Source organism: Mesoplodon bidens (assembly GCF_964165515.1).
Source record: "Mesoplodon bidens genome assembly, chromosome: 6".
Taxonomy (NCBI): Eukaryota; Metazoa; Chordata; class Mammalia; order Artiodactyla; family Ziphiidae; genus Mesoplodon; species Mesoplodon bidens.
This window is the reverse complement of record NC_138162.1, coordinates 34,665,125-34,692,405: the sequence shown is the minus strand read 5'-3', so window position 1 is coordinate 34,692,405 and position 27,281 is coordinate 34,665,125. Positions and strand designations below refer to the sequence as shown.

The window sequence follows — 27,281 nt, the reverse complement described above, 5'->3', positions numbered from 1 at the left end:
TCAAACTCGGATACCCCCGCCCCTCCCACCTCAGCATCTTCCCTCTTTGCCAAAACCAGAGGCCATCTTTTTCTCTCTTCTGACCACTGTTTCTCCCGAACCCACTCCTACACCATCCATTGTAAGAAACATCCATTCCTGTCAAAACAGGTGACTTACTGGTTGCTGTGATCATTATAAAAGTTGATTTGGGGGCTTCCCTGGTGGCGCAGTGGTTGAGAGTCTGCCTGCCAATGCAGGGGACACAGGTTTGTGCCCCGGTCCGGGAAGATCCCACATGCCGCAGAGCGGCTGGGCCCATGAGCCATGGCCGCTGAGCCTGCACATCCGGAGCCTGTGCTCCGCAACGGGAGAGACCACAACAGTGAGAGGCCCGCATACCGCAAAAAAAAAAAAAAAAGTTGATTTGGAAGGACAAAGGCAGCTGAAGGCTTACACATGTAGGTGTACCTTCAAGATTAGAGCTCATACTAAAAGCTTTTTTTTTTATTTTTCAATTTTTTTTTTTCTTTTAAGAAAGGCAGACAGTATCAAGTATAACACTTGGAATACAGGGAGTGAACTGCAGGCTTTGGAATGACCACGTGAGTGGCCTTTACATTTCAAGTGCCGGGGACCAATTTAAAGGAATTGCCACCCCACCTCATTGTCAAGTATTTATCTGCGAAAGGGACGCTGCAAGAATACTTGAGTATGCCAGCACTGGGATCTGCATTTGGTACTGTGATTGAAGGTAGCACTGTTAAAAATAATAATAAAGTAGCACTATTGAAAGTCCCCAAATTGCCAGCAACAATGTCAGTTCATTTCAGCAAACCTTTACAGGAAGGTAGGGAGAAACTCTGAGTACCCCGTCAGCAGTGTCCTTGCTCCCTGACTGGGTCAGGTACAAGGGAAAGTGGAAGTCCCCAGCGTGGACGAGCTGTCCGTGAGCAGTAAGTTGTTCTTATGTCTGCAAAGTGGAGGACAACCTCTCGAGGCCTTCATGAAAAACAGGCTACCCTTAGCTTAGTTACATGCCTCCATGTCACCTCTCGTCCTGCTTTACTCAAGTGCTTTGTACCCTTTGTCCAAAGCAGCAGATCCCGTTATTCCTTGACTCTAAACATTTTATTGAGCACCTACTATGTACCAGGCACAATGCTGGCCTAGGGTTTATGGTGGTGAACAGAACAAACAAGACACCTGCCTTCATAGAGACCACAGTTCAGTGCTTGATACAGAAAGCACAGTAAATAGCTGTTTTGAACGTTGTTGCCCTGCACTAGACGCTGGGTCATTGCCAAGGGCATGAGAGGGAGTCCGTTTCTACTGTTTGCTCTCCCTACTCATTGTCCCTTCCAGTCCCTCCTTTTTTTTTTGTCTTTTCCTTTTTTCTTCCCCCTTCTTGGGTTCTCAGTCTTCAAGAACTCCAGTGAGATTTCCCCCTTCATCTGGTTGTACAGTTGATGGGGTGCTTGCTTCCACTGTGCCAGCCCTTGCCAGCATCCACTGGTTGGAGCCAATTGGGTGTCCAAAGCCTTTATCTGAGGGATGTGAGCAGGTTTCACATCTCTGGTTGGGCCAAAAGTCTGAGGCGATCAGAGTCATCTCTTGATGCCCTCTCTCTACTTTTAGATGATTTTTTCAAAGGGGGAATGTTTAAACTGGAAAACTGTATGTCTTATCCATCCCCGAACTGTGCTGGTCAACTCCAGCTCCCACTGTTCAGCTTTTGTCTTTGGAGGCCAGAGCCGGTGATATTGATGCTGCAATTTAAATACGGTTGTTCCATAGCAAACCCTCCCAGCTGATCTTCTTATAATTCACCCTTACTTTCACAGCTGCTTAGAACTACACTCTGATACAATGAGAACAAAGCACATGAGGACATAAAAATTAAGATTTTAATAAAACTAAGTGATCATATAACCCTCCGTCACTGTGACCTTCTCCAGCCTCTGCATTGCTCTCATTCTAGGGCAGAATTTAAGGGATCTTAAAGACTAGGAGCTCTTGCCTGCTTTACATACCTTTAGCCCAAGAATGAACAAAGCAAACTGTGTCGTTCCAATGAGCAGTTCTTGAAAGAGCCTTTTCTCAAATTCTGGCTAATATAATAGTCTTCATAATAGCTCATTACCTCCCATCCCTGATCCTTCCAGAAAGATATACCTGTGTTTCCAGCACATCACTGTCCACTCAGAACCACGCTTCTCTGGGCAGTGTTTTCTCAGCCAGCCTGCCATGCAGCTTACAAGGTCTGGAGAAGAGTCCATAAATTAAAAGAACTTGAAAACCAACTGCTAACACCTTCAGAAACTAAGTGTGTGAATAGTACTGAAGCAATTCAGTGGGAATAGGGTTCAATGTTAGCCTTGGTAAGGCAGGCATAAAAATGAGTGTGTTGTCAATCGTTCTAAAGGTAAAAAAAAAAAAAAAAAATCTTAGCTTTGTTCACCCAACATTTTGTAAAAAATTTTTAATTTTATATATATATTTCTTTTGTTGTAGTTTTTTTTTTTTTTTTTTTTTTTTTTGCAGTACGCGGGCCTCTCACTGTTGTGGCCTCTCTCGTTGCGGAGCACAGGCTCCGGACGTGCAGGCTCAGCGGCCATGGCTCACGGACCTAGCCGCTCCGCAGCATATGGGATCTTCCCGGACCAGGGCACGAACCCGTGTCCGCATTGGCAGGCGGACTCTGTATTTCTTTTTCTCACTTCAGTCATTTGAATTTTTTAATATAAATTTATTTGTTTATTTATTTATTTTTGGCTGCGTTCAGTCTTCATTGCTGTTGTTGCGGTGCGTAGGCTTCACATTGTGGTGGCTTCTCTTGTTGCAGAGCACAGGCTCTAGGCACACGGGCTTCAGTAGTTGCAGCATGCAGGCTCGGTAGTTGTGGCACACAGGCTTTGTTGCTCCGCGGCATGTGGGATCTTCCCAGACCAGTGCTAGAACCCGTGTCCCCTGCATTGGCAGGCGGATTCTTAACCACTGTGCCACCAGGGAAGTCCCCAGTCATTTGAATTTTTAAAAATTCACATTGTAACAATTCAAGTAATTCAGAAATAGCCAAAGTAAAATTAATTGTCTTCTGACCCCCCGCTCCTTTAGCTTCTCTCTCTGTTGTAATTTACAGATAACAATTTGGTGTGTATCCTTGCATACTTGTTCCAATGATCTTGCAAATATATTTTATACACGCACATACATAAGTGCACACAGATATGTTATATACACATTGTGTGTATGCTGCTATGTGTAGAAATGGGATCGCCACTGTATTATTCTGTAACTTGCATTTTTCACTTAAATAGATGAGTGGAATCTGTACTCTTAGTCTATCTTATTCTCTGTATTGCACATAATTTTGTGATATAACTATATCAGAATTTAAGTCAACACTTTTCCCTGTTGGGAAGTATTCAGGCTGTTTCCAGTTTTCTGCTAAAGAAAATATTTTGCCGCCAGTAAATTTCTTTGATATGTATCTTTGTGTATTTCTGTCAGATAAAGCCCAGGGTGTGCATATTTAAAAATTTGAAGACAGTGCTGTAGTACTTTATTTTGTATTTTATTTTTAATACTTTACAATCCCATCAACAGATCATTACTGCTGAGATACATTCATATCCTTGTTGTGATTAAAGCCTTTTGCTAGATCTGTGCTCTTCCGCTAGACCATCTCAAGTTGATTACATTTACACTTTTGGTGTTGTTTTTTTTTGGTGCATTGGGTCTTCGTTGCGGTGTGCAGGCTTCTCATTGCGGTGGCTTCTCTTGTTGCAGAGCTCAGGCTCTAGGCGTGCGGGCTTCAGTAGTTGCAGCACATGGGCTCAGTAGCTGTGGCTCCTGGGCTCTAGAGCGCAGGCTCGGTAGTTGTGGCTCGCGGGCCTAGTTGCTCTGCGGCATGTGGGATCTTCCGAGACCAGGGCTCGAACTCGTGGCCCCTGCGTTGGTAGGCAGATTCTCAACCACTGCAGCACCAGGGAGGCCCTACGCTTTTGTTATTTGGAAAAGAAAAACTTTTTACCTCCAGGTTAGCTTTACTGGTTATATTCACTCAATTGGATTTCACTTCTATGCAGTTAGTCAGTTAGAACCAAATTTTCATTTAGGGGAATTTGACTGACTCAGATATTCTCCTCCTCCCAGAATCAAACCAAAACTTCTAATAAATCATGAATTTATTTTAAGAAGGAGCCCAGAGAGTTCATTAAAGCTCACAGACCTTTAAGAAGTTGCTTAGTGGCTACTTGATTGTTATGAACTGAAATTGTAAAGATGATTAATAGCTGAGCTTAGGGAAAGGTTGGAAATTCTGAACATTTGGAAAATGTATGAGACATAACATAATTATCATTACCAAAAATGTCTATGCTAATTCTCTCCTGGTGATTTCTGTGCAATTTGTTTAATAAAAGAACTAATAAGAGAAAAAACAGACCAACAGAAGCTGGTTTATAAAGCAAGAAATACAATTTGCAAAAATATACAGGGAAAGACATTGTTCCACCTCCCTATTCGAATTGCAAACACATTTTAGTTGATGATACTGGCCGCAATTTGGTGGACTAACCACTCTCATACACCCCTGGAGGGCAACTCCATTTTGTGTGTGTGTGTGTGTTTGTGTGTATCAAAGTCCTCAAAAATATGATTTAATGCAGTAATTCTGTTCCTGGGAGTTTATAATACTAAAAAATTAAAAACAGTCTAATCAAGAAATAGAATAAAAGTTAAACTATGAAAACCTTATAGATTATTGAGCCAGTAAAAATCATGTGTATAGAGAATACTTCGAGTATTTAAATGGCACAGGGAACTACACACTATATAATAAGTGGGGAAAACAGCCTTCAAAATTATAGTGGTATTTCCCAGGACACGTCTTGTGAGACGTGAGATCCTCCATGGCCAAATTAGCTTGAGAAATGCTTAGCTAATCAGAATTTAATAAGGTTATGCACTCCAGGACCTGTCGTCTTAGAGACTCATAGAACATAAGGTGACTTGTAGTATTTCCCAAGTTTCCTTGACCTTGAAACTTTTTCTAAGCAATACCTAGTAGCTTCTTTCAGAATACTTGGGTTCTATAGAACATAATATGGAAAGTGCTAATAAAAAGCTGGAGAAGATAGATGAAAAAGGTCATCTCAGGACTTCCCTGGTGATGCAGTGGTTAAGAATCTGCCTGCCAATGCAGGGGACATGGGTTTTAGCCCTGGTCTTGAAAGATCTGACATGCCGTGGAGCAACTAACCCCATGCGCCACAACTGCTGAGCCTGTGCTCTAGAGCCCGCAAGCCACAACTACTGAGCCCACGTGCTGCAACTACTGAAACCTGTGCGCCTAGGGCCCATGCTCCGCAACAAGAGAAGCCACAGCAATAAGAAGCCCGCTCACTGCAACAAAGAGTAGCCCCCGCTCGCCGCAACTAGAGAAAGCCCACCCGCAGCAACGAAGACCCAATGCAGTCAAAATAAATAAATAAAAATTTTTAAAAAAAGGTCATCTCAGGGTTGTGAAATTACTGGTAACTTTTTTCTTTATATTAGTCTGAATTTCTTAAATTTTCTGCCAAAAAAAAAAATCACTTCCAACGCTGAAAAACAAGTTGTTTTTAAATTCCCATAAAGTTAACTAAAAACCACTGGTGAATAGTGTTTCACACTCTAGTTTGAAGTGGGGGACACAGTTGTATAGAAAAGAAAACTCAAAAGTGCAAGGGGAAACTTTGAGAGGGGATGGATGTATCTTACACCTTTATGGTGGTGATGGTTTTATGGGCGTATACTTATCCCCAAACTCGTCGAGTTGTACGTTAACTATATACCACTTTTTACATGTCAGTCATACCTCAATAAAATGTCACTTCAAAGAAAAATACTCAAGCATTGCCGTCAGATCTGAGTTCAGCCTCTGGTTTTAATCTTGAGCAAAGCATTTAATCTCTGCCTCTCACTTACAAAATAAGAATACTATTAATACCTCTCACAGAGCTGTTGTCAGCATCACATCAGGTTCAGTACGGATGTGTCTAATATGTGCTTGTAAATATGCAAAGATGGTTTTAACTGAATTACTAATGATTGCATGTATAGGGAAATACCTCTTTAAATGAATGTTTAAATGAAGTTTACTATGTATTGGAATGAATGTTTTTACTGTGGAAGTATACTTCTGAAATGAATGAAATGCAATGCTCTTGTTCTTAGCAAAGAATATGATTCACTCCATTAAATTAGAGGGAAGTGTTTTTAGACTAATGTAAATGATTTCCATTTAATTTTTAGTCAGAATTCTTTCTTTTTCTCTACTTGCTTTTAGCTCTTGTCAAATAATTGTCATAAAAATGAGGTTTTACTTACCGTGATTCATTAATCTGTGACTCACACCCCTTCTTATGACTTTTCCTCAAAGATCGTCATGTTAAAAAAAAATTATTGAAGAATTTAGTCAGTTTCTCATGGGATTGTAGAATTTCTTATTGGGAAGATTTTTCTCTTAATATATGAAATCACTGTTAAATGTTAAGATTTTGGTGCTGTGACTGGTAAACTTTACTGATGAAGTATGTTTCCACACTCTCTCCATAGCTGTTTTTTGCAATGTTTTTTTTTGTTTTTTTACTTCTCTATTTGTCATTTAGCAACTCTACAGAAAGAAGCCCGGTTTGGCCATCACATTTGCAAAGCTGCCTCAAAATTTGGACAAAAACCGATATAAAGATGTACTGCCTTGTGAGTATCCAGCGTGAATACCTCCTCCCCGCCGCCACACGCACACTGAGATAATGTTTCCCTTTTTAAAACAGATTGTCTGGTATTCTGGAACGATTTTCAGTGTGTCTGTAAACACCACCGTCTTTACTGCAGCCATTTCAAACTCTGAACAGTTGGGAAATAGTGTTTATGCTAATGAGGCGAGAGCTGCAGATGGGGCTGGGAACTGAACTCTTGTTTACTCGGTGCGATAAAAATAACACTAGGAATAATCAGTAAATGTCTTGCTCTCCCCACAGATGACACCACCCGGGTATTATTGCAGAGAAACGAAGATTATATTAATGCAAGTTACGTGAACGTAAGTTAAAAATCTGGATCATGAGAAAAAGCACATTAATCACTGCAACAAGCATGACAGTGGTGTGTGAGGTGCTTTGCAGTTGGCAAAGTGCTTTCCCATTCACTCCCTCATTTCGTCACCACAGCAGCCATTGAGGGAAGGCAAAATAGTCTCATTTTACAGAGGATGAAACTAAGGTTCAGAGACATTTAATAATTTGAAAAGTCACAAAGCTAACGGAAGGTGAGACAAAAACTCAGATTCTCTGTCTCTGACTCCATCATCCACATGCCTTCTGTCCTCAACTGCAGACATTTAGGTGTTCTGTTGTTTTGGCCATTGGTATGTTTGTAACTTTCTGTGTTTTTCCCCCATGTCCTTACATCCTGCCTAAAAATAAGAAAAATAAAACCACCTCTGGGCATATAACCCAAAAATAAAAGGTAAAAGATTACACACGTTGTGGGGAAAACATTCATTTCACTCTGAAAATGCGTCTTGGGCAACTTAGCCTCTCTGAACCTCAGTTTCTTTATCTAAACCAGGGGTCAGCACACTTCGTCTGTAGAGGGCCAGACAATAAGTATTTTGGTCTCTGCAAGCCAAGAGACAAAGTTGAGGATATTAATTAGGTACTTATATAGCCGTCTAAAATGCAACCATGTGAAAACACAAAAAAACACCTTAGGCTTGCAAAGTGGCAGCTAAATTTGGCCTTCAGCCCATAGCTTACCAACCTCTGATCTAAATGAACAGATGACTTTTCAAGTTCTCAGGTTATAGCATGATATCAAGAACTACCAGCAAGAATGGGTCTGATCAGTGATTCCACTTATTCAAAAGCATCTGTGGGATTCATTGACCCTCACTTCAACATTCCTGGTGTCCTGCAAGCAGAGCATCAGAAATGGTGGGGCTGCTAAGACCATGCAGTCCTGGGGTGGGGACTGGCTGAGACCAGGGCTGAGGAAGCCCTTAACCCAAGCACCAACCAAACCATGAGTTAGGCACCTCCATTTACCTTTCCCATCTAAGAATGAGTGAATCACAGTGCCACTCCAAAGCTCAGCCAGTTCTGAGTGTTCTTTCATAGAAAAGACTTAGTTTAGAAGTAAAAGGAGATCAGGGTGGGAGAGGACACTGAGGACAGTTGAAAACATTTTGACATCCAGCATTAATCAACTCAGATGGTAACTATGTGAGGTGATGTGTTCATGAACTTGACTCTAGGAATCACTTCACAGTGTATACATATGTCAAACCATCATGTTGTACACCTTAAATATATACCATTTTTATTTGTCAGTTATACCTCAGTAAAGCTGGGGCTGGGAGGGAGACTGATCAACTCAGTGGCACAAACATTGGCAGCCATGCAGAAAGCAAGTGGAACAACAGTTGGTGGCATAAGCCTGTATGGCTTATGCTTCAAAGAAAATAAATATTTTGATAGAAAACCCTGCATAGGGAAAGATGTGAGTGTGAGGATTGGCATGCGTTGCTGAAAATGCAGTTACCCAATATTGATTATATTTAGGATACAGCGGTGAAGGTCATTTAAACTCTTCCATCTCGTAGGTCCACTTCTGATTATCGCCTATTGACTATCATATAGTTTTATCTTAAATATCTAATGCTAGTATTATTGTTAAATACCTTTGAAGCCTTTTTTTTTTTTTTGGCTGCATGGCTTGTGGGATCTTAGTTCCCAGACCAGGGGTCGAACCTGCGCACCCTGCAGTGGAAGTGTGAAGTCTTAACCACTGAACCGCCAGGGAAGTCCCTTCGAAGCATTTTTTTTTGCGGTACGCGGGCCTCTCACTGCTGTGGCCTCTCCCGTTGCGGAGCACAGGCTCCGGATGCGCAGGTTCAGCGGCCATGGCTCACGGGCCCAGCCGCTCCGCGGCACGTGGGATCTTCCCAGACCGGGGCACGAACCCGTGTCCCCTGCATCGGCAGGCAGACTCTCAACCACTGCGCCATCAGGGAAGCCCTGAAGCATTTTTGAGAGTAGCTTTTTCTTTGATTATTCTTATTGGCCGAAAATTGATAGAGATGTTATTCTGGTGTGATGACAGTCACTAACTGAAAGAATGTAAGATCCAGTTCCCTGTCCACCTTGTGGCAGTAACAGATTCTGATGCCTTAACAATCTCTTGCCAGATGGAAGTTCCTGCTGCTAACCTTGTGAACAAGTACATTGCCGCTCAGGGACCCCTGCCACATACCTGTGCACAATTTTGGCAGGTAGTCTGGGATCAGAAGTTGTCACTCATCGTCATGTTGACCACTCTAACAGAGCGAGGGCGGGTAAGTGGCTTGATTTCCAATTCAGAAGTGTGCGTGTCACACTGTGCTCTGCAGAACGTGAATTTCAGAGCTGGAAAAGGTCTTAATGAAATGTCACCCGGTCCAGCCCCTATGTGACCCATAAATCTCCTGTACAAAGCTACTGATGGACACCTGCAGTGACTGGAAGCTCAGCACTCTTCCTGCCCACTCCCTGGCCTTTCCAAGCTAAGGAGTGATCAGACAGCCCCTCCCATTCCTGCCTCCGATCCATTATAACAAGCAGGAAGCCTCTTCACCTTGCCTTACCTGTCCCAGAACCCCTGTTTTAGCTGTGGCCTTACCCACCCAGGACAAGTGCTGGTCCTGAGAAGAGCAATATGAGTGCCAGGTTCACAATGGCCATAAAAAGTAGAAGAAATTACCTCTGTCAACCTCTGCTTGTGTTGCAGCAAAACCTGATGCAAAAAAGAGGTAAGAAGGGAGAGTGATGGGCACTCTGCTGTGCTCAGCCTGACGTGCATTTTCCATAGGAACAGATCGCTGATTATATAACAGAAGTCAGTGTGCAAGGGATACTGTGTAGCATGAGTTCTCTAACTTCTGCCTGCATCTGGGTATCTTCATTATGAAACGTTTATCCAGAAACACATTCCAGAATCAAATATAAATTGATTTTGAACCACCTATTTTGAATGAATTTTGAATTTCAGAATGCCAAATTGAGCTGTGCTGAAAGTCAGAATACAGGATTAGAATGGATAGTATGTTTGAGGAGATCAGGCTACCCTCTCACCCAAAACAGCAAAATAAGTATTCCTACTATTTCTAGAGAGACCTGTGGATTGCAGAGGGCTTTCACACAGGTTGTCCCAGGCAGATGGCTCCCCACCTTGGCTAAAACACTTCCAGGGTCCATCCATGAGTATTCGGCTCTGATTTTTTTTAAAATCCCTCTTTACAACACGCTGAAATCCACATCACTTTGAACCACCACCCCACCTGCTTCTCTTACCTGGCAGACTCAGTAATAAGTTACCCTTCTCTTCTATGCAATGCCCTTCCAGATATGTGAAAATAATCCTCGACTTCCATTAAGGTGGTGGTCAGCAAAAATTGTCTGGTCTTTGTCTCAGTGGTGCTGTTAGCCAGTTTCCCCATTTTGTACTCAAGCATTTGACTCCTGAAACCTACATGCAGCACGCTGGTGGGGCTCTGGAGCCAGACGATCTGGGTTCAGAGCACGTTCTTCTTGAGCAAGTTATTTAACCTCTCTGACCCTCAGCTTCCCTGAATATAAACTGCAGATAGTAGTGCCACCTTGGAGGGTTTGTGAAGACTAAGACAGTATATATGAAAAGCTTACAGAGCTGCCTGTCGCAGGTGTCCAGCAAACATTAGCTATTATGTGTCTGTGTGGCCATGATTATCATCCCTGGGAGGATGAGCCATCAGATCTGGCCTTTTGCGTGCACTTGGGCTCCTTGGGCTTTCCATCTGTCATTCTCTGTGCTGGCTCTCACTCTTAGCTTCTTGTCACTCACAGTCTCGATCAGAATCTATTCTCTTCACATAAGTCACCATTTAAAAATGTAAAGGCCCTCAAGAAGCAGTAGAAAGCTCCTTCTAGAATACTGTGAGTCAGAGACGTTGAGGGCACTCTTCGGGGAGCAGTTGCTCATTCTCTCAGCTCTGCTTCCAGCCCTGGCCATCTCTCCTTCTTGCCTACCTGGTTACCGTGAGAACTCTCAGAAGCTTTGCTGAAATCACAAGGCAGCAGGTCTATGGCATCACCTGATCTCCTTGTCTGGAAATCTTGTTTTTGCCTATTTTTAATTTTTGTTTATGTTCTGTTTTTGTATGCATGTGTGATCTTCTAATCTTGTTTTGGAAAGGCAGTGAAATTACTGGGACCTTTTTTGAACTTAGGGAACTCCAGCTGGCTCACAGTCCTATCCTGTCCTCTCTCTTTTTCTGGAGCGCCTGCACTCATCTTGTTCCGTGGTGTCCTGGGTAAGAGGGCAGATACTAGGGCCATGCTTCCTGAATTCAAATCCCTGCTCGGTTACTTCCTACCTGTGTGGCTTAGGAAACCTGCAGAACCTCTCCGTAAAACGGAATAATAATGACACTGATCGTCGATTTGTGGAGTAACTGAATGAGTTAATACAGGCAGCTTTCTTGGAACAGTGCTTGGCACACAGTAAATATTATACAGATGCTAGCTAGCAGTAGTAGTAGTTTGGGTACACCTTAATTGTTGCCGGGACTGTACTATTACTGTAGTATTATTTATTCTTCTTCTTCAAATTGGCTCACCTTTTCTTGCTTTAAAAAATTTCCTTTGAAAGATATATCTTAAATGGAAGCCCAGTATCACTTGCCATATAAAGAAGGTATGTGTAAAAATGCAAAAACCACAAGACAATGTGTTTAAATAAATTTTCTTGCCTTCCAGGCTGTGAACCCAAGACGTGCTTGCCCACAGGCTCATGTGCTGACTCCTAAAAAGAGAGTTAAAGTACTAGGGAGATAATGTTAAAGCTATCCTAGACTCCAACTGAGAAACTCTCTACGGCATACATGGAAAAAACCACTTTCCCACCGTGTGGTTCTATGCCGTTTAATACAGACCCCATCTCCTCCTAGCCTCCTACCAAATCCCACACTTTGCAGGCCTTGATCTGGGCCGTTGTGGTATGTTATAGATGACAAGACATCGGCCTTGTTGTCTCCAGAATCTCCCCATATGAAACTGTGCCCTGTTTGCCTGCCTGTTCTGTGACTTTGGAGAACCTGGATACTCCAGGTTTTCTCAGAAACTGTCCATGGAGGTGCTACTCTCCGAGCTCATGAGGTCTTTCAGTGGTGCTGCAACTCCTACGAGCCAACACCTGAACCCATGGGGCAGCCAGGAGCTCTGCTCACCTGTGTTGGGCTGCTCCTTCCCCTTCAAAGTTGGCTCGGCCCTTCCCAGCTGCAAGGTCATTGTTCTCGTTGGAGAAAAGAGAGCGCCAGCAGGTGTGGTTAGTGACAGACACCTGCCCCGATGGCAGTCCCTTCCTCCCCTCATTCTGCCTGTTCCAGCTCAGGAGAAAAGGCCCTTTCTTCCATCCAGGAGGCCTCACTTCCACCGGCTGCCCTTGTAGGTCCTGCCCCTCCTGTTTCGTCCTGATTGGAGTCCGCTCTGAACCTGAGCTCCTCCAAGGTCTCCATGTAACCTGGTGGGTTGGTTGGTTTCCCAGCCCTTTCTTCCTAATGGAACCCCTTCCGGCTGGTTCCATCGGGTTAGAGATTCCCATCTCCCACGAGTCAGAGCATTCCCTTCGTAATCTCTGGCCCTGGGAACTTACCTCTGTTGTTTGTCAATGGTTGGAAACCTGTTCTCAAATCCAGGCTACGCGTTTCCTCCCTCTCCTGTTACAAGCCCTCAGGTGACCTGAGCCCTTTATCCTGAGGTCCCTTATCTGGTCCTCGCCACCCCCCTGAGTTCCTCCTGATTAGGAGTCAGTCACTCCAGGCCAGCAGCTCTGTCCCCTACTTGTTCTGAGAGATGAAGTTCTCGGCATGTCCCGTTTGCTTTCTCCCATATTCTGCATTTTGCGGAGTGAGCCTCCCCACAGGCGTATAGCTGGCAGGGTTCCCGTCGCCGCTCTGTGCTGTGCTCAGGTCTGTAGGTTCTGGGAGCCTTGCCCAGAGGCCAGTGGTCAGTGGGGCGCTCCTGCCACAGAATAGCTTTCATTTCTCCCGCTTTTCATTCCGACCTAAAACATTTTCCATTGTGTTCTCCCTTCAGGTCCATGTGGTTCCTCCAAGAGGAAATAGTCTTTCTATTGAAAGGGTCTTCTCCTTCCCCTCCCATCAAGAATGTTTCTTTGAGGGGAAAAATTATTTTTTACATCTATATACGCTCCATTTCCTTTATGTAGGATCTGACACAAGTGGATTCACTCTCTGAGCCTCAGTTTACTCTTATGCAAAACAGAGACCATGACGGTATCTACCTCATAAGATTGTTTGGAGACCCAGATAAAATAATGTCCATAAAAAGCACCATTTAGTGCTTAGCATATACTGATCAACAGATAATAGGCATTAGGGAATCCCCTGGCAGTGCAGTGGTTAGGGCTCCGAGCTTCCACTGCAAGGGGTCTGGGTTCGATCCTTGGAACTAAGATCCTGCCAGCCGCACAGCACAGCCAAAACTGAGGTTCAGAGAAGCGAAGTACCTTGCCCGGGATTGCAAGTTAGTGGAACTTATCAACCAGGAGGGAAACCCAGGATGTGCACAAACTTCTTGTTCTGTCCCCTACACCCCCAGTGCTTAGAGGTCCAAGTAGACCTAAAATCTAAATTTGATCAAGGAGTAAAGAGAGTCCAATTCTGGTCAGATTCACTGGGAGTCTCTGGAAATAGAGGTGTTTGTGGCTCAGCCCTGCACGGGCTCGTCACTTCAGAGCGAAGCTTGCCATCAGCTGCCCTGTGGGCAGGACTCTTGGGAGCCTGCAGCAGACAGCTACACCCTCACAGATGAGGAAGCAGATGCAGGCCTGCTGGGTGTTGGCTCTGCCTTGGGTTCTATGGACAGCAGTCCTTCGTGTCTTGGAGAAGCTGGGAAGCAGCCACTAACCAAAATACCCAGGTTTAAGGTTTACAAGTAAACTCTTAACGCCGCCTTTTCAGCAGCATGCTTTAATTTCACATATTCACTGTGATGTTTGAAAATACGAATAGAAAAGCTCTTTTAAATTACGTGCATCTTTTGGTTTATACCCCCTCTCAGCTGTAAGTAAATGTAATTTTTACCCAAGTTGATGTAGCTGTAGGCTTGGAGAGAAAATTTTTTTTGAACGAGTCAGAATTTGACTTGATGGATCTGTGATGGGATAGGCAGCTTGGCCCTGAGCTTCGCTTCGAGGCCAGAGGCAGGAGTGAGACTGCTAGGGAACAGGTTTCAGGATTTGGAAGGGGGAAGAGAAAACCGGAGGGGCCGTGGGGAGCCATAGCAGCCCTGGACCTGGGGCAGCCCACTTAATCCTGCTCAGCCCGGGTTTCCTCCTCTGCTGTCTGGCGCGTGTCAGCTCCGTAGGAGTCGTATACGAAAGCACTGGTGGGGCCTGCGGCAGCAGTGGTGATAACGGCCACCGTCACCGCTGACCTGCCCCCCCGCAGTGAGCCTGGCACTGCACACCATCCTCTCCAGCCTCTGTCACCATCTGGGAAGCAGGTGCTGGCCTGTCTTTCAGGTGAAGAATGTGAAAATCAGAGAGCTTAAGTAGTAGCAGGTTCAAGGTCATAGGACTCACCGTGGAGGAGAAAATGGTCGTAGCAGACGTCGGTCTGGCTCCCAGATGTGTGCTCTTAGCGGCTATGCCTTGAGGAGTTCCACCTCAAGGGGGTGAGGAGTGGACGCCGAAGGGGGGATGAGGTAGAAAGGGGTGTTGAGAGCAGAGAAGGGGCCACGGATGGGGGTGTCGGGTAGAGGTCGCTCCTAAGTGGAGGCCCCATGTCGGAGGCTCTCCTGTTTCTCCAGCAGTTGGACCCTGGTGATGAAGAAGAAAAGTCTGTGTGCTCAAATTCCAGCTCCAGCTGGAGTGAGAGCTGTGGCCTGGCCCCTGGCGGGTTGACCTCCCCACCCCTCCCCAGCTCCCCAGAGGAGGAAGGGAGGTTCCCCGCCCACCCTCAGAAAACAGACACAGCACAAGAGTGGCCTCGCCTGCATCTCTCTTCTCCCAGCAGCTCTGAGTACCTGGTGCGAGTGAGAGGGCTCTGGCCAAACATCCATCCCGTCTGCCCAGTTAACCGCCACGAGGACCGCTGCACAGCCGAACCTAACCCCTACCCGCTGGTTCCCTTGCAGACCAAATGCCACCAGTACTGGCCCTATCCTCCCGAGGTCATGGAACACGGCAGCTTTCACATCCGCTGTCGGTCAGAGGACTGCACTATCGCTTATGTGTTCCGGGAAATGCTGGTCACGAACACCGAGGTGAGCATTGCATGGGCGGCGAGTGGTCCAGGAGAGGGCACGGGTTAGAGGCAGGTGCTGAATCAGCATCCACCGGGGACCCGGTTAGCGCCCTACTTCTAGGTCAGTCTGTGTTGTCACCTGGTGGGCATTTCAGTAGATGTACCGACAGCCTGGAAAAGAGCCATCACCCGTGTCCACAGCAGCATATTTCAGGTGGAAACAGCCCAAGTGTCCACTGACAGATAAATGGATAAACAGAATGTGGTGTATTCATACAGTGGAATCCTAGTCCCCCTTTACAAAGAAGGAAGTTCTGACACATGCTACCGCATGGTTGAACCTCGAAGACATTAATGCTGAGTGGAAGAAGCCAGACCCAAAAGGTCAAATACCGTGGGACTTCTCTTATGTGAGGTACCTGGAGAAGTCATTTCACAGAGACGGAAAGCAGGATGGTGGTTGCCAGGGCTGCATGGCTGGGGAGTGAAGTTAGTGTTGAACAGGCACAGTGTTTCAGTTTGGGGAGATGAAAAGGTTCTGGAAAGAATTGCACATAATGTTTAACATGGTAGACTTCTTGTTATGTGTATTTTGACCATAAAAAAAAAGAGCCAATGTGGGTGGCCCTAATCGTAAGTACTATAGGAGCAAACGGGAAGAGATCACTGTGGGCAGAAGTGGTGGAGGAGACATAGGGCAGGAGGTGGGCCCAGCGGAACCCTCGAGAGTGGGTGTTTGGGAGCGTATGGAAGGCGGGTGGCCAGGAGTTGGCAGTGGCCATGGCAGGGTGGTACCCAGTGGCAGAAGAGTGTCCTGAGACGGGAGCTCCCTGGCTGGAGGCCAGAGCAGGGCCAGGGTCCTCCTGCCCACCTGCCCACCATCCAGGTAACTCAGCCAGGCCACTCTGTCTCTTCGCAGACCGGAGAGGAGCACACCGTGACGCATCTCCAGTACGTGGCATGGCCAGACCACGGCGTTCCCGATGACTCCTCGGACTTTCTGGAATTTGTAAACTATGTGAGGTCCCTGAGAGTGGAAGGTGAACCCATCCTAGTCCACTGCAGGTACTGTGGCTTGTTGGCTTTATTTTTTTTAATACTCATACTCCTTGGGAAAGGCCTGGAGAAAGTTGGCAGGCATCAAGCCCACCTAAATCCCACAAGACTAGATAATGCTTTTTACAAAGCTCTATTTGCTTTCTTTCTTCACAATGTCAAAAGATTTGGACAGGCTTGTGGTTGCAGCGCAGAACTGGAGAACGAACTCCCTCCCTCATCTTTCCCTCTGTTCCCAGCTGACTGACCTCACAGTAGATGCGCATAAGATGGGGGGCGGAGTTTGCACGGAAAGGCGGGTTTCTCCCCGTTGGTTTTTAAGCCCCCAGTCTGTTCAAGAGCACACCTTGAGCGTGTGTTTTGTGTTCTTTGAAGGTCAGAGGAGGAAAGCTCCCTCTGAGTAAACGTGGGAACTGGCAAGGAGCCGAGCTGGGCTGTGCAGAAATGCTATCTGAGCAAATCCCGTCTCTGCTCCTTTCCCCCCAGTGCTGGGATAGGTCGAACCGGTGTGTTGGTCACCATGGAAACATCCATGTGCCTGATCGAGAGGAACCTGCCCGTTTACCCACTGGATATTGTTCGGAAAATGCGAGACCAGCGTGCCATGATGGTGCAGACGTCAGTGAGTAGAAATCCAGTAATAAAAATACTAACGATGGCCAGGCCTGCACGAAGGGCTTTTGCAGGTCGAGAGACCAAGGCTCCAAGGGACCGAGTCACTTGCCCACGGTCACAGAGCTTGTCAGGGGCTGAGCAGTTCCAACACCCACCCCATCCGAGCTCTGCCCCTCGCTACCCTCCACTTCTGCTGCCTCGCGGTTTGTTTCCTGCCAGCCGCTTGGCCAGGGAGCAGCCCCGGTTGCACTCTGCATTGTCGAGCCACTGACCCATCATGTGTCTGTCCATCAGAAGTAAGCAAGGTCACCTGAGGGTTTCACCCCACCCACCTGTTCCTGGGTGAGCCTTTTGGCTCAGCAGATGTCTCACATGGCCCTACTCTCTCCTCTTCTGGGCTCTCTCCCACGTCACGCCTGGGTACCTGGCACTGCACGTGTCCACAAGAGGAAATATTGTGGCTTCCCCCAGAGCTACAACAGGGGCAGTGGGGTGGCATGGAAAGTTCATGATTCACACTCCCCCACATACTGGGCAACCTTTGAATAGTGCCTTAGCCTTTCTCTAAGCCTCAGTTTCCCCATCTGCAAAATAAGGACTATCCCATATTCATTCATTCATCCATTCAACAGATAATTGCATGAGCAGGAGGGACCTGAGCTTATATCTAGTAGAACTGGAGCACTTGACTATAAATCTCAGCAGCAGTGGGCGAAGTCCAAAGGGAGTCTAAGAACTCAGGGAGAGTATCAAAAGCTGACTTTGGAAAGTCAAGGCTTTCTGGAGGAATGGCCTCCAAGGCCATACCCCCCAATGGATGAGGAGAAGTTAGCAAAGAAGGGAGTGGGGCTTGCCCTCAGCTCTGTGTCCTCACGGACTCATGGACCAAGCTCATAAGATTTCTCTAACGATGGTGAGCTCTTGTTTTAAATTCATGTGCACCCAGGAAACCTGGTTAAGAAAAAAAAAAATCAGGTTCTCTGCCCTGTTTTGTGGTATGGAAGACCTCATTGCTAGTTAAAGAATGTTTAAAGTGCATCTTCTGGGCACATTTTCCTGGCTGGTGCAGCTCAGTCTGAATGCTTTCTTGTCACCCAGAACACATCAGTCAGATAAGTCTCTTAGGTGTTTGTTAATATAAAGAAGCTTACCCTGTAGAGCAGCTTTCGGTGGCTTTCCTTTGGAAGACAAAATCCAGACTCCTTATCTCAGTGCAAGGCCTTCTGCAGCCAGGTCCCAGCCCACCCGTGCCACCTTCCTACCAGCCCCGCTACCACCAGCTGTCCTGGGCTGGGAGCGTGAGCCCTGGCTATGCTCCTCTGAACGGACCACCCTTTCATTTCAACGTACACTGGTGTGTACATTGGAACGGCCACCCTGCAGCAACCTGTGTCCCTCCCTGACTCCCCGAGACTGCCGGTCCCTCCCTCTGCCGTGTTTCCATGCCACGGTGCCCAGCCCTCATCACGTAGTGAGCTCACAGGTAGGTGTGTCTTCTCCACACCATGTCCCTGATGTAGCCCAGGGCCTGGCTCGGCCAGAGCTGGAGCTCAGGGTGCTTATGAGTGAGGTGAAAGAATAACTGTGTCTGTGGTCTGATGCAGCATTTGTGGAGCTGCTGGCCAGCTTGACAGCTTTCTGTTCCTTTCCAGAGCCAGTACAAGTTTGTGTGTGAAGCGATTCTTCGTGTTTATGAAGAAGGCTTAGTCCAAATGCTGGATCCCAGTTAAGATGACTGTGAAGACGTTCATTCCTCTTTCCCAAGGGCGTCCTCCTTCTCTCTGGAAGCAGCAAGAGGAATTTGTAGGCTCTGGGAAAGGAATGAGCATATTTGAACCCAGGCACTTTAAATTTCTATTAAAAGAAAAAGGTATCGTGTACATAGGAACTGTGTAGATAACGCATGCAGTTATAGCATCATTTAGGCCTGCACCTCCTCCGGAGAGAAATAAGCAGAAGGGGATCTCAGTTTGGGGCCTGTCCTAATGCCTCCCTCCTTCTCCGTCTCCATATTCCTGTAAACCATCCTTGGGCAATTGAGAGGGGACGCCAGCAGCCCTGTTGACCTCCCAGAAACGAGATGGTGTGGCTGTTCAGAGTTGCTTGGATGAGTTGTGTGTATATGTGTATAGGACTAAGGGCTGAGCTTTCCTTGTGTCTGGGTGGAGCTGGAACAGTCAGTGTTCACCTGCCCTGATGCTAATGAGAAACCCCATGAATGTACTGAACGGCAGGGGGTGGGGTGTCAGGCCGAGGGGCAAGCGGTGCCTTTTCTGCCCTCCCTTCCTTGGTCCCATCTCCCTGCCATTTCCAATATTCATGTTTCTGAGAATCGTGTCCAAATGCCCTGCCTTCTCCCTGCATTAGTGACCCTCCTCAGGTTCACACCAGTGCCTGAACCGGGCAGTGCAGGTTTCGAGTGAGTTTTCAGTTGAGACTCTGAGAACAAGGACTCCCAGTGTTGTCCCACATGTTCGTTTTTGGAGCAGGTGCCTCTTGCCTCTGCTTTCCTCTTGCTGTACACTCAGCACCCAGGACTGGAATCATCCACTACTGAATCTAAGACATGGATTGCTGCTACTTCGAGCTATTACACTTGAAACATTACAATTTTCCTGAGGGGAGATGGGATATCACCTAAATATTGAGAATCTTTGGCCCTTCTGCGAAAAGATATAGTCGTTGAGCCATGGGAAACCCAGCTTCTAGAGGGTTGCCTGTGGAGGTGTGTGTGTGTCTGTGTGTTGTGTGTGTTCCCACGGGTGAGTGTTTCTCGGGATTCCTAACTTGATTCAAATTACAGTTGAGTTTATATAAAGAATGAGTCTCTGTATAGAAGAACAAATGTGTGCATTCACTCTTAGTTACAATGGTCTTCGTTTCATTTCAAAGGAGAGGATCAGACTATCTGAATATAAACACAATTTGATGTTAATTTATTCTAAGTACACCATGATTTTGATTGTCCTAAAGAATTCTGCCTTTGTTAATACTATGTTAATTTTTTTTTAAATTTGTGACAGGATTGTAGCAAATTATTATTTAAGGAAAATAAATTACGTAAACATTCTAAAGTGGTATTTTGAAATAGTGGTTTTATGTATCCAGAAGAAACAGCTAAGTGTCCAATTTCTTAACGGGATTTATAGAAAAAGGATGGTTTCATGTTATAGTGCACTGAAATGAGGCCGTTTTGATGTTTAGCAAACTGGACTAGTTGAGTCGTTTCCTGGTCATAAACTGGGTAAAAACCTTTACCGTAGGGGCCAGGTTTCTAAAGGTTGTCTCCAGACCGAGCATATTTACCGCCTTCTTTACATCTTTTCCCCACCGATGTTTTACTGTTAAATGACCAGGGTGGAGGAAGGTGCTGTGCCGTGTCATGAGCCATACTGTGCAACAGGAGACACCGAAGCCCCATCCTTGTCAGCGTAATGCCAGGCTAGCAGAGTGTAGCAGCAGAGTTTGGAGCTAAGGGGTACAGGATTTGGTTTCTGATTCCACTCAACAGCTAGCCCTAGGCCTAGTCACTTATGAGCTTTACCTCCATTTTCTCATCTCTAAAATAGGAGAAATAAATAATACTGAGGACTTTGGGTTGAATATGAGGATTGAATAAGATGATGCTATTAAAATTTTCATCAGCTGGAATCTGACACTGCTCTGGATGAATTACTTTGAAAAGTTAATTTATCAGTGACTAGCCCCCAAATCCATGAAACAGAAGTAGAATCAGCTGGGTTTTTGTAAGAGAAAATCGCTTTTCTTCTCAAGAGAACCAAGGGCACAAAGGAGTATCATACAAGTACTTCTGGACTCAGAACATTCGATCAGCCAGGCACCAAAAAAGAGGGAAAGCTGAAGTAAATTTAAATGCCATCAGGATATTGAGCAAATCATCGCCATTTGATAAAAAGGCATCCTCACCCTGTGTGTAAAAAGCTTGTGAAGTCTAAATGAGTTTGGAGATTTATTACGTTTTATTATTTTTTTAAGAAACAAATTGTTTCATATGGTTGAGGAAATGCTGCCATTATTTTACATCAATTTCCAAAAAGTTTACCGAAGGTTGCAACCAGCCTTTTTCTGCCACTGTGCGGACCAGTAGTTCAGACTCAGCAGATGTTACCAGGAACAAAATCCATGAAATCCTGGGGAAGAACAAGACAAGAGAGTTATCGAAAGGAATAAAATGTGCAAGTAGATACTACAGATGCTACCAATTAATTTGTGGAGTTCAAGATTCCTGCTTCATCACCTTATACACTTAAGCAATTATACCTAAGAAGCCCGTTTTAGCCCTAAGTGAAGAACGTCATCAAAATCAGGATAAACATTTTGCCTGGGAAATTGGGGTATGAATGGAGAAGACATTTACATGCTGTGTTCTGGCACTCTCGGAAGATATAATTAGACTCGTCGATGTGCAGACATAAAATGGGAGATCCTTCCTGGTGTCACTCCAGAGAGCCTGCACTAGGTGTTTTGAGTTTCCAGAAAAAGAGATCCAACTCAATTTGGTTGGGGGAGGAGCGGGGAGGGTTGGATCACAAACTTGGGCTGGTCTTTAGTTCCTACCACAGTAACTTATACTTCAGTTTGCTTTGAGATTAGCATAGATGCTGTTGCTGCAAAGTTGCTGGTTGATGTTTTTTGTTCCTCGTAGAAGTTATCATAGAACCGGAGGCAACGAAGAGACAGCGTCAATGGGAAAGGGTGGGCAGAGGCAGGACGTGGGTCTAGATTAGACTTAGACAAGATGTGTCGCCCTCAGCCCTCACTTTCCTTCTAAGTAAAAGGGGGAGTTTGGGCTCGAGGGGACAAGCTCTGGTTTTTTTTCAACATCTGCCATTCTGGGAGTCTGTTCCAGAGAGTCAAGGTTAATCCTAAACCAAAACCTCCAGTAAGCTACTGGAGAGACATGTATCATGTTTCTGGAACTTGTCTCCAAGAGCTGGTCCCTCAGACCTTGGCGAAGACTCTGACCTCAGCCTGGGAAACCAAGCAGGGAGGGAGTCCGATGGCCGGGCTGCCCGGCATCTCTATAACTCACGTTCCGTCTGGAGCAACCAAGGGTTTTGTGTTGTCATGTAGTTTTGAAAAGTATCTTAATTGATTAGCAATATTTTGTCTGTAAATTTGGAGTGTTTTTCATTCTGACCTGTTCTTTCAGTGACTCTACTGAAAAACAATTTGATCAATATAAAAACATTCAAGCTATGCAACACTGTTATTGTGTGTTGACATTTTTATTCTGATGTCTTGATTTCTGGAAATGTTTTCTCATCTTGTTTGCTTTTTTTTTTAAGTAAATGTTAACTCTCTTGGAGGAGAGTGCTCTCTGCCATCTCCACCTTCCCTTGGTGAAGGATGACCATGGACAGCCTTGACCTTCTGTGGCAAGTTCTAGATCAGAATTAGATTCAGCTGTCATGACAACAGTAGCTTACACAAAGTAGAGGTTTCTTTACCCTCTCCCATGCAGGGCTGCCAGGTGGCTGCATGATCCCTAGCGTCTCAGGTTCCTTCTGACTTGTTACTTGGCCATTCCCAGTATGCAGCTTGTACATTGAGGTCCGCGATGGCAGCTCCAGTCGTGTTCACATTCTAGCAGGCAGAATGGAGGAGAGAGGAGGAGAAAAGCAAGACCCTTCCCTTAGGGCGTGTCATGTGAATGTTGTGCGTCTCATCAATCCGAACTTACAGGGCCATACCTACCACAAGGGAGTCTGGGAAAGATAGTTTTTATTCCAAGAAGCCATGTGCCTAACTAAAATTCAGGAGTTCTGGGAATTCCCTGGTGGTCCAGTGCTTAGGACTCGACGCTTTCACTGCCGAGGGCCTGGATTCGATCACTGGTTGGGGAACTAAGATCCCACAAGCTACATGGTGTGGTCAAAAAAAAAAAAAAAGAGCTCTAAAAAAATAAAATAAAAATTCAGGAGTTCTGTTTCTGAGAAACAAGGAAAGAATGGGTTTGAGGGACAATTAGTGGTCTCTGCCATAGCTCAACCCTTTGGTGTCACCTTTCTTGTCTCACGTTGTCCCTGAAGTAGACAACTCAAACCCCAGCCAGGTATGGCATGGATCTAAAGCCAAAATCACATTTGAGTGATTTGTGGTCTTCTCCGTCAGCTCTGGGTGGCTTCTTGTGGTCTAATGACCTATAAACTCACTCAAGTTATTTTCTCCCAACATAGCCCATAAACAGTCGTGAAGTAGAAACAGGAAAACAGCCATTGAAAACTCATTCATAAGAAGAGAGAACAGGAAACTGCTGCAAGGGGTTACCCACTGCAGGAATAATGAAGACGCCTCTGGCCTGCCATCGAGTCCCTTGGATGTTCACCTGACAGCCCAGTCCCACTCTGGGAGGGACTCCTTGTCCACTGACCTCCCTCGCCACATCCAAGGTGGGGCTACAGAGCTTTTGTAGCCCTGCTTACTCCTGGGGCAGTTTGGGGGGTGCCCAGGGTTGTGGTTTCTCTGCCAATAGAATTCCACCAAGTTCCCACAGCCGAAGATCTGGTCTAGACCGGTGTTCTGTGCTCTGGCTGTGCTTCTCAACTTGAAGGTAGCGACTTTGGGGCCACCTGACCAAGAAGTTTGGGTGGGAAGGCAACACCCACAGTCTGGTCTTTGGAGCTACTGGTTTGCATTTTCTAGCAGAGAAGTCTTGAAAATGGCTTGCTGCCCCAGCCTGTCTCCTGCTAAGGCTGCCACTTCAAGGCCACTGCTCTTAATAGCTGCAGTTTGGAGAACAGAGGCTGTTGGCATTTTCTATGCTTCAAGATTTTAATCAATTTTGATTACAGGCTAGAGACAGTGCCTCCCTTGGTAAAGCAGGATTGCCTTCCATCTCTGCTGCAGTCTGTCTGGCTCTAGCCCCAGTTCATCTCACTTTTATATGACTGTGAAAAGCAACAAGGAGCAACATTCACACTTTTATCACTCTCCCACCATTTCCTCTATTGCCGTGACCTCTGTCAGCATGTGGTCCATCCAATTTCATCAAATGTTTAGCCATTATATAAAAGACAATATCTATCCTTGACATCCACTGCCTACCAATTCCACTAAGCCAGTACTATGTTTTAGATGTTATGTGCAGCATTCCATTATCAGTTATCAAATTCTGAATCCAAAAGCCAAAGTAAAGGTGGTTGGAGCAAAGTACAAGTTTATTTCTCACATAAACACAGGAGTCCAGAGCTGGTACAATGGCTCCATGATCATTGGGACCTACGCCCCTCCAATCTTCAACGTACACCTTCACCTCATAGTCCAGAATGGCTGATCCAACTCCAGCCATCACATCCATGTTTCAGCCAGAAGAAAAGAGGAAAAGGGACCAAAAAAAAGAATGCCCCTTCCCTTTAAAGATAATTCCTGAAAGTTCCATAGACTACTTGATTAACACACAGTTAGCCAGAACTTGATCATAGGGGTGCATCTAGCTGCAAAGGGGTGAGGAAATGCAGTCTTTACTCTGGATGGCACTCTACCCAACCAAAATTCAGGAGTTTTATTATTGAAGAGAGGAAAATGATTATTAGGGCATAATTAACAGCCTCCCCTACAGATTCCTTGACTTCAGATCTACTGAAGGGCTGACATATGAGGAGTTAACACTGCTCAAGACCCAGCACACAAGAACAAGTGCAATTATGTCACTTAAGCAAAACTGACCCACCATCCTGAAGAACAGCACTGACAGCTCCTAACGTGGTCAGCACTCATCCATTACATACATGAATCATTTGAATAAGAATAGTTTGATAACAAACTTAACCTCTTTTCTAGAAACTCCAGATCCCCACCATTCCCCAACCCCAAATTATACAGGTCATTCTTCTTCTATGGCCACCCTTGTATCCTTTGCTAGTTAGTCCCTATGCCTCTAAATTCCTCTCATGGTTGAGGAAGCCACCAGAATTTCTCCTTAGGCTACCCCAGGGCTTCCAACATCATTGTCCGAAACAGAGGAAGAGCCAGCAAAGAAGACTTGTTGGGACGCAGTGGCAGAGGTCTGGGGAGGAATGGTGGCAGTGAAGACAAGGTAGGTGGTCGTAGTCCAGACATATTTAAGAGGAAGGAGTATGGCTTGATAACTGGTGGGTGTACCAAGGGAGGAGCCAAGGATGGGGCCAGTTTCCAGGTTGGGCAACTGGGTGGGTGTGGGAGCTGCAAACAAGGAGAACTAGGCGTGGGGAAGATGAAGAGATTGTTCTTTGGGTCAGAGGTCTAACATTAGAGACACATGTAAACCAGTCAGAGGAGTCTCACACAGCTATATCTGAACGTGAAAGTTTATTCTTAAAAATGGTGTAGACATTTCTGGGTCCTGAGCACTGCAAACAGCCACAGTAGATGTCTTCTGTGCCACTCTTGTTTGAATGTTAGTCCATTCAAATGATTTCTGTAATCAAATCCAGTTATTAAAATAGCCCATCTGGAGTGAATATGCAATTGTCATAGTCTCCTCAGGCTGCAGTAACAAAATACCATCGACTGGGTGGCTTAAACAGCAGACATTTATTTCTCACAATTCTGGATCCCAGGAAGTCCAAGATCAAGGTGCCCGCAGATTCGGTTCCTGGTGAGAGTTCTCTTCCTGGCTTGCAAACAGCCGCCTTCTTGCGGTGTCCTCATGTGATAGAGTGAGCCCTGATGTCTCTTCTTTTTATAAGGGCACTAATCCCATCCTGGGGGCCCCTCATGACCTTATCTAAACCTAAATATCTTCCAAAGGTCCCATCTCCTGATACCATCACATTGGGGGTTAGAGCTTCAACATAGGAATTTGGGGGAGGACACAATTCAGTCCATAGCAGCGAATTCATATATTTGATCATAACTGTAACCAGAGGTCCAAGTTCTGAACTTCCCCACCCCTCCTCTGCCTGCCTGAACTCTCGCGAGACCTCACTCTCCCCTAGAGCCCCACAAGCAAGACAGACCACAAGGGGGCAGCACACTGGGGCTAAGGAGAGATCCCCAACCTCGGTCTGAACGTCAGCCTCTGCTGGTCGGTGGTCTCAGCACAGGTGTTATGCATGATTTTCTTTACTAGTGTTCAGCATTACCCTGGCCCCCTCCAGCCTGAGGGAACAACGCTTCTCCTTCCTGAGAGGGTGGGGTAGTGGGATGGGGCAGGAGCAAGGGAATACCCTCTTTCAGCCCCCATCAGCAGTACCCACCCCAATGCATTTCCAGAGTTATGCATCACACCCCTCAGCCAGGTGGCTCCCGGGCAACCTCACATTTTTGGCATTTCTGTTCCTCCATTGATGATGATATGAACCATATTGTGCCCAGTTATGCCCAGCGGCAGTTGCAACCATGCTTCCTCGCACTGACCAAGGGAACCATTCGGTCATCTGTCCTGCCCTGGAGCCCCAAAGAAAACCCCTCAGTGCTTGATGGGTTTTTGGCCTAGGCTGAAACACTCTACCCCACCTGGAACTCCATGCACTTCTCACTTGCACTTTGAGAAATGGGTCCCTCATTCCTGTTGTCTTTCAGAACTGCTCATTTACCACCCAGTGCCAAGCTTGAGGTTCTGACTGAACATTTTCTGAAAATAAGCCTCATGCGTCAGAGGCTTTAACTTCCATCCCATCATTTAATGCCAAGCAGACAATTGTGAATAAAGGGAGGAAAGGTCTCTCCCCTGCCCACTTCCTGCTACACACACACACACACACACACACACACACCACACACACACACACGCGCACACACACACACACACACACACACACACACACGGAATACCCCAGGCAGGAGGGGGAAGGGTGGTAAGTGGTGCTCTAAAGTGGTATGGCCAGTATCAATGTCAAGATCAGATCTCGGAACTGGTCCCTGTGGACTCTACTGCATGAACTGCTGACACCACAACACCACTGAACCCCATCCTGCTTTGGACACTGGATGAGCTGCCCCTGCAGCTGCCACCCTCAAAGAATGAACCCACACAGTCCCTGCTGCCTGTCATCTCTGAGTCCTGGGACAGAAGCTTCTCACTGGCGGAACCTAGCTTATGAGCCCAAACCTAGCTGCAAGGGAGGCTGGAATGCAAACATGTGGCATTTTCAGGGTCTGTAATGGGAGATGCAGGAGGGGATCTCTGCCTTGTGTGGTAGAAGTGTTTCCAAATTTAGAAGCTGGATGACCAAAACCAAATGTCCACTATAATCCACTCCTTCTGCCTTCTAATACCCTTCCCATACTTCTAAAACGTAACAGTGTGCCTGCCTGACATGGAACGACCATCCCTTATACAACTGAAAATCTGCTC

At 46.0% G+C, this 27,281-nt stretch overlaps 1 protein-coding gene across 11 annotated transcripts in view; it reads left to right on the top strand.

Annotated features, from left to right (window-relative positions):
* Positions 1 to 22,136, top strand: part of PTPN3 (protein tyrosine phosphatase non-receptor type 3) — a 110,329-nt gene extending 88,193 nt beyond the window's left edge. For all 11 annotated transcript variants that reach the window (XM_081237138.1, XM_081237142.1, XM_081237140.1 and 8 more), the window contains 7 exons: positions 6,636 to 6,726; positions 7,008 to 7,069; positions 9,215 to 9,361; positions 15,201 to 15,329; positions 16,230 to 16,375; positions 16,853 to 16,988; positions 18,634 to 22,136. In XM_081237138.1, coding sequence (XP_081093264.1) covers positions 6,636 to 6,726; positions 7,008 to 7,069; positions 9,215 to 9,361; positions 15,201 to 15,329; positions 16,230 to 16,375; positions 16,853 to 16,988; positions 18,634 to 18,711 — 789 coding nt within the window. In that variant the 3' untranslated portion in view covers positions 18,712 to 22,136. The remainder of the gene's footprint in view (positions 1 to 6,635; positions 6,727 to 7,007; positions 7,070 to 9,214; positions 9,362 to 15,200; positions 15,330 to 16,229; positions 16,376 to 16,852; positions 16,989 to 18,633) is intronic.
* Positions 22,137 to 27,281: the final 5,145 nt, after the last annotated feature.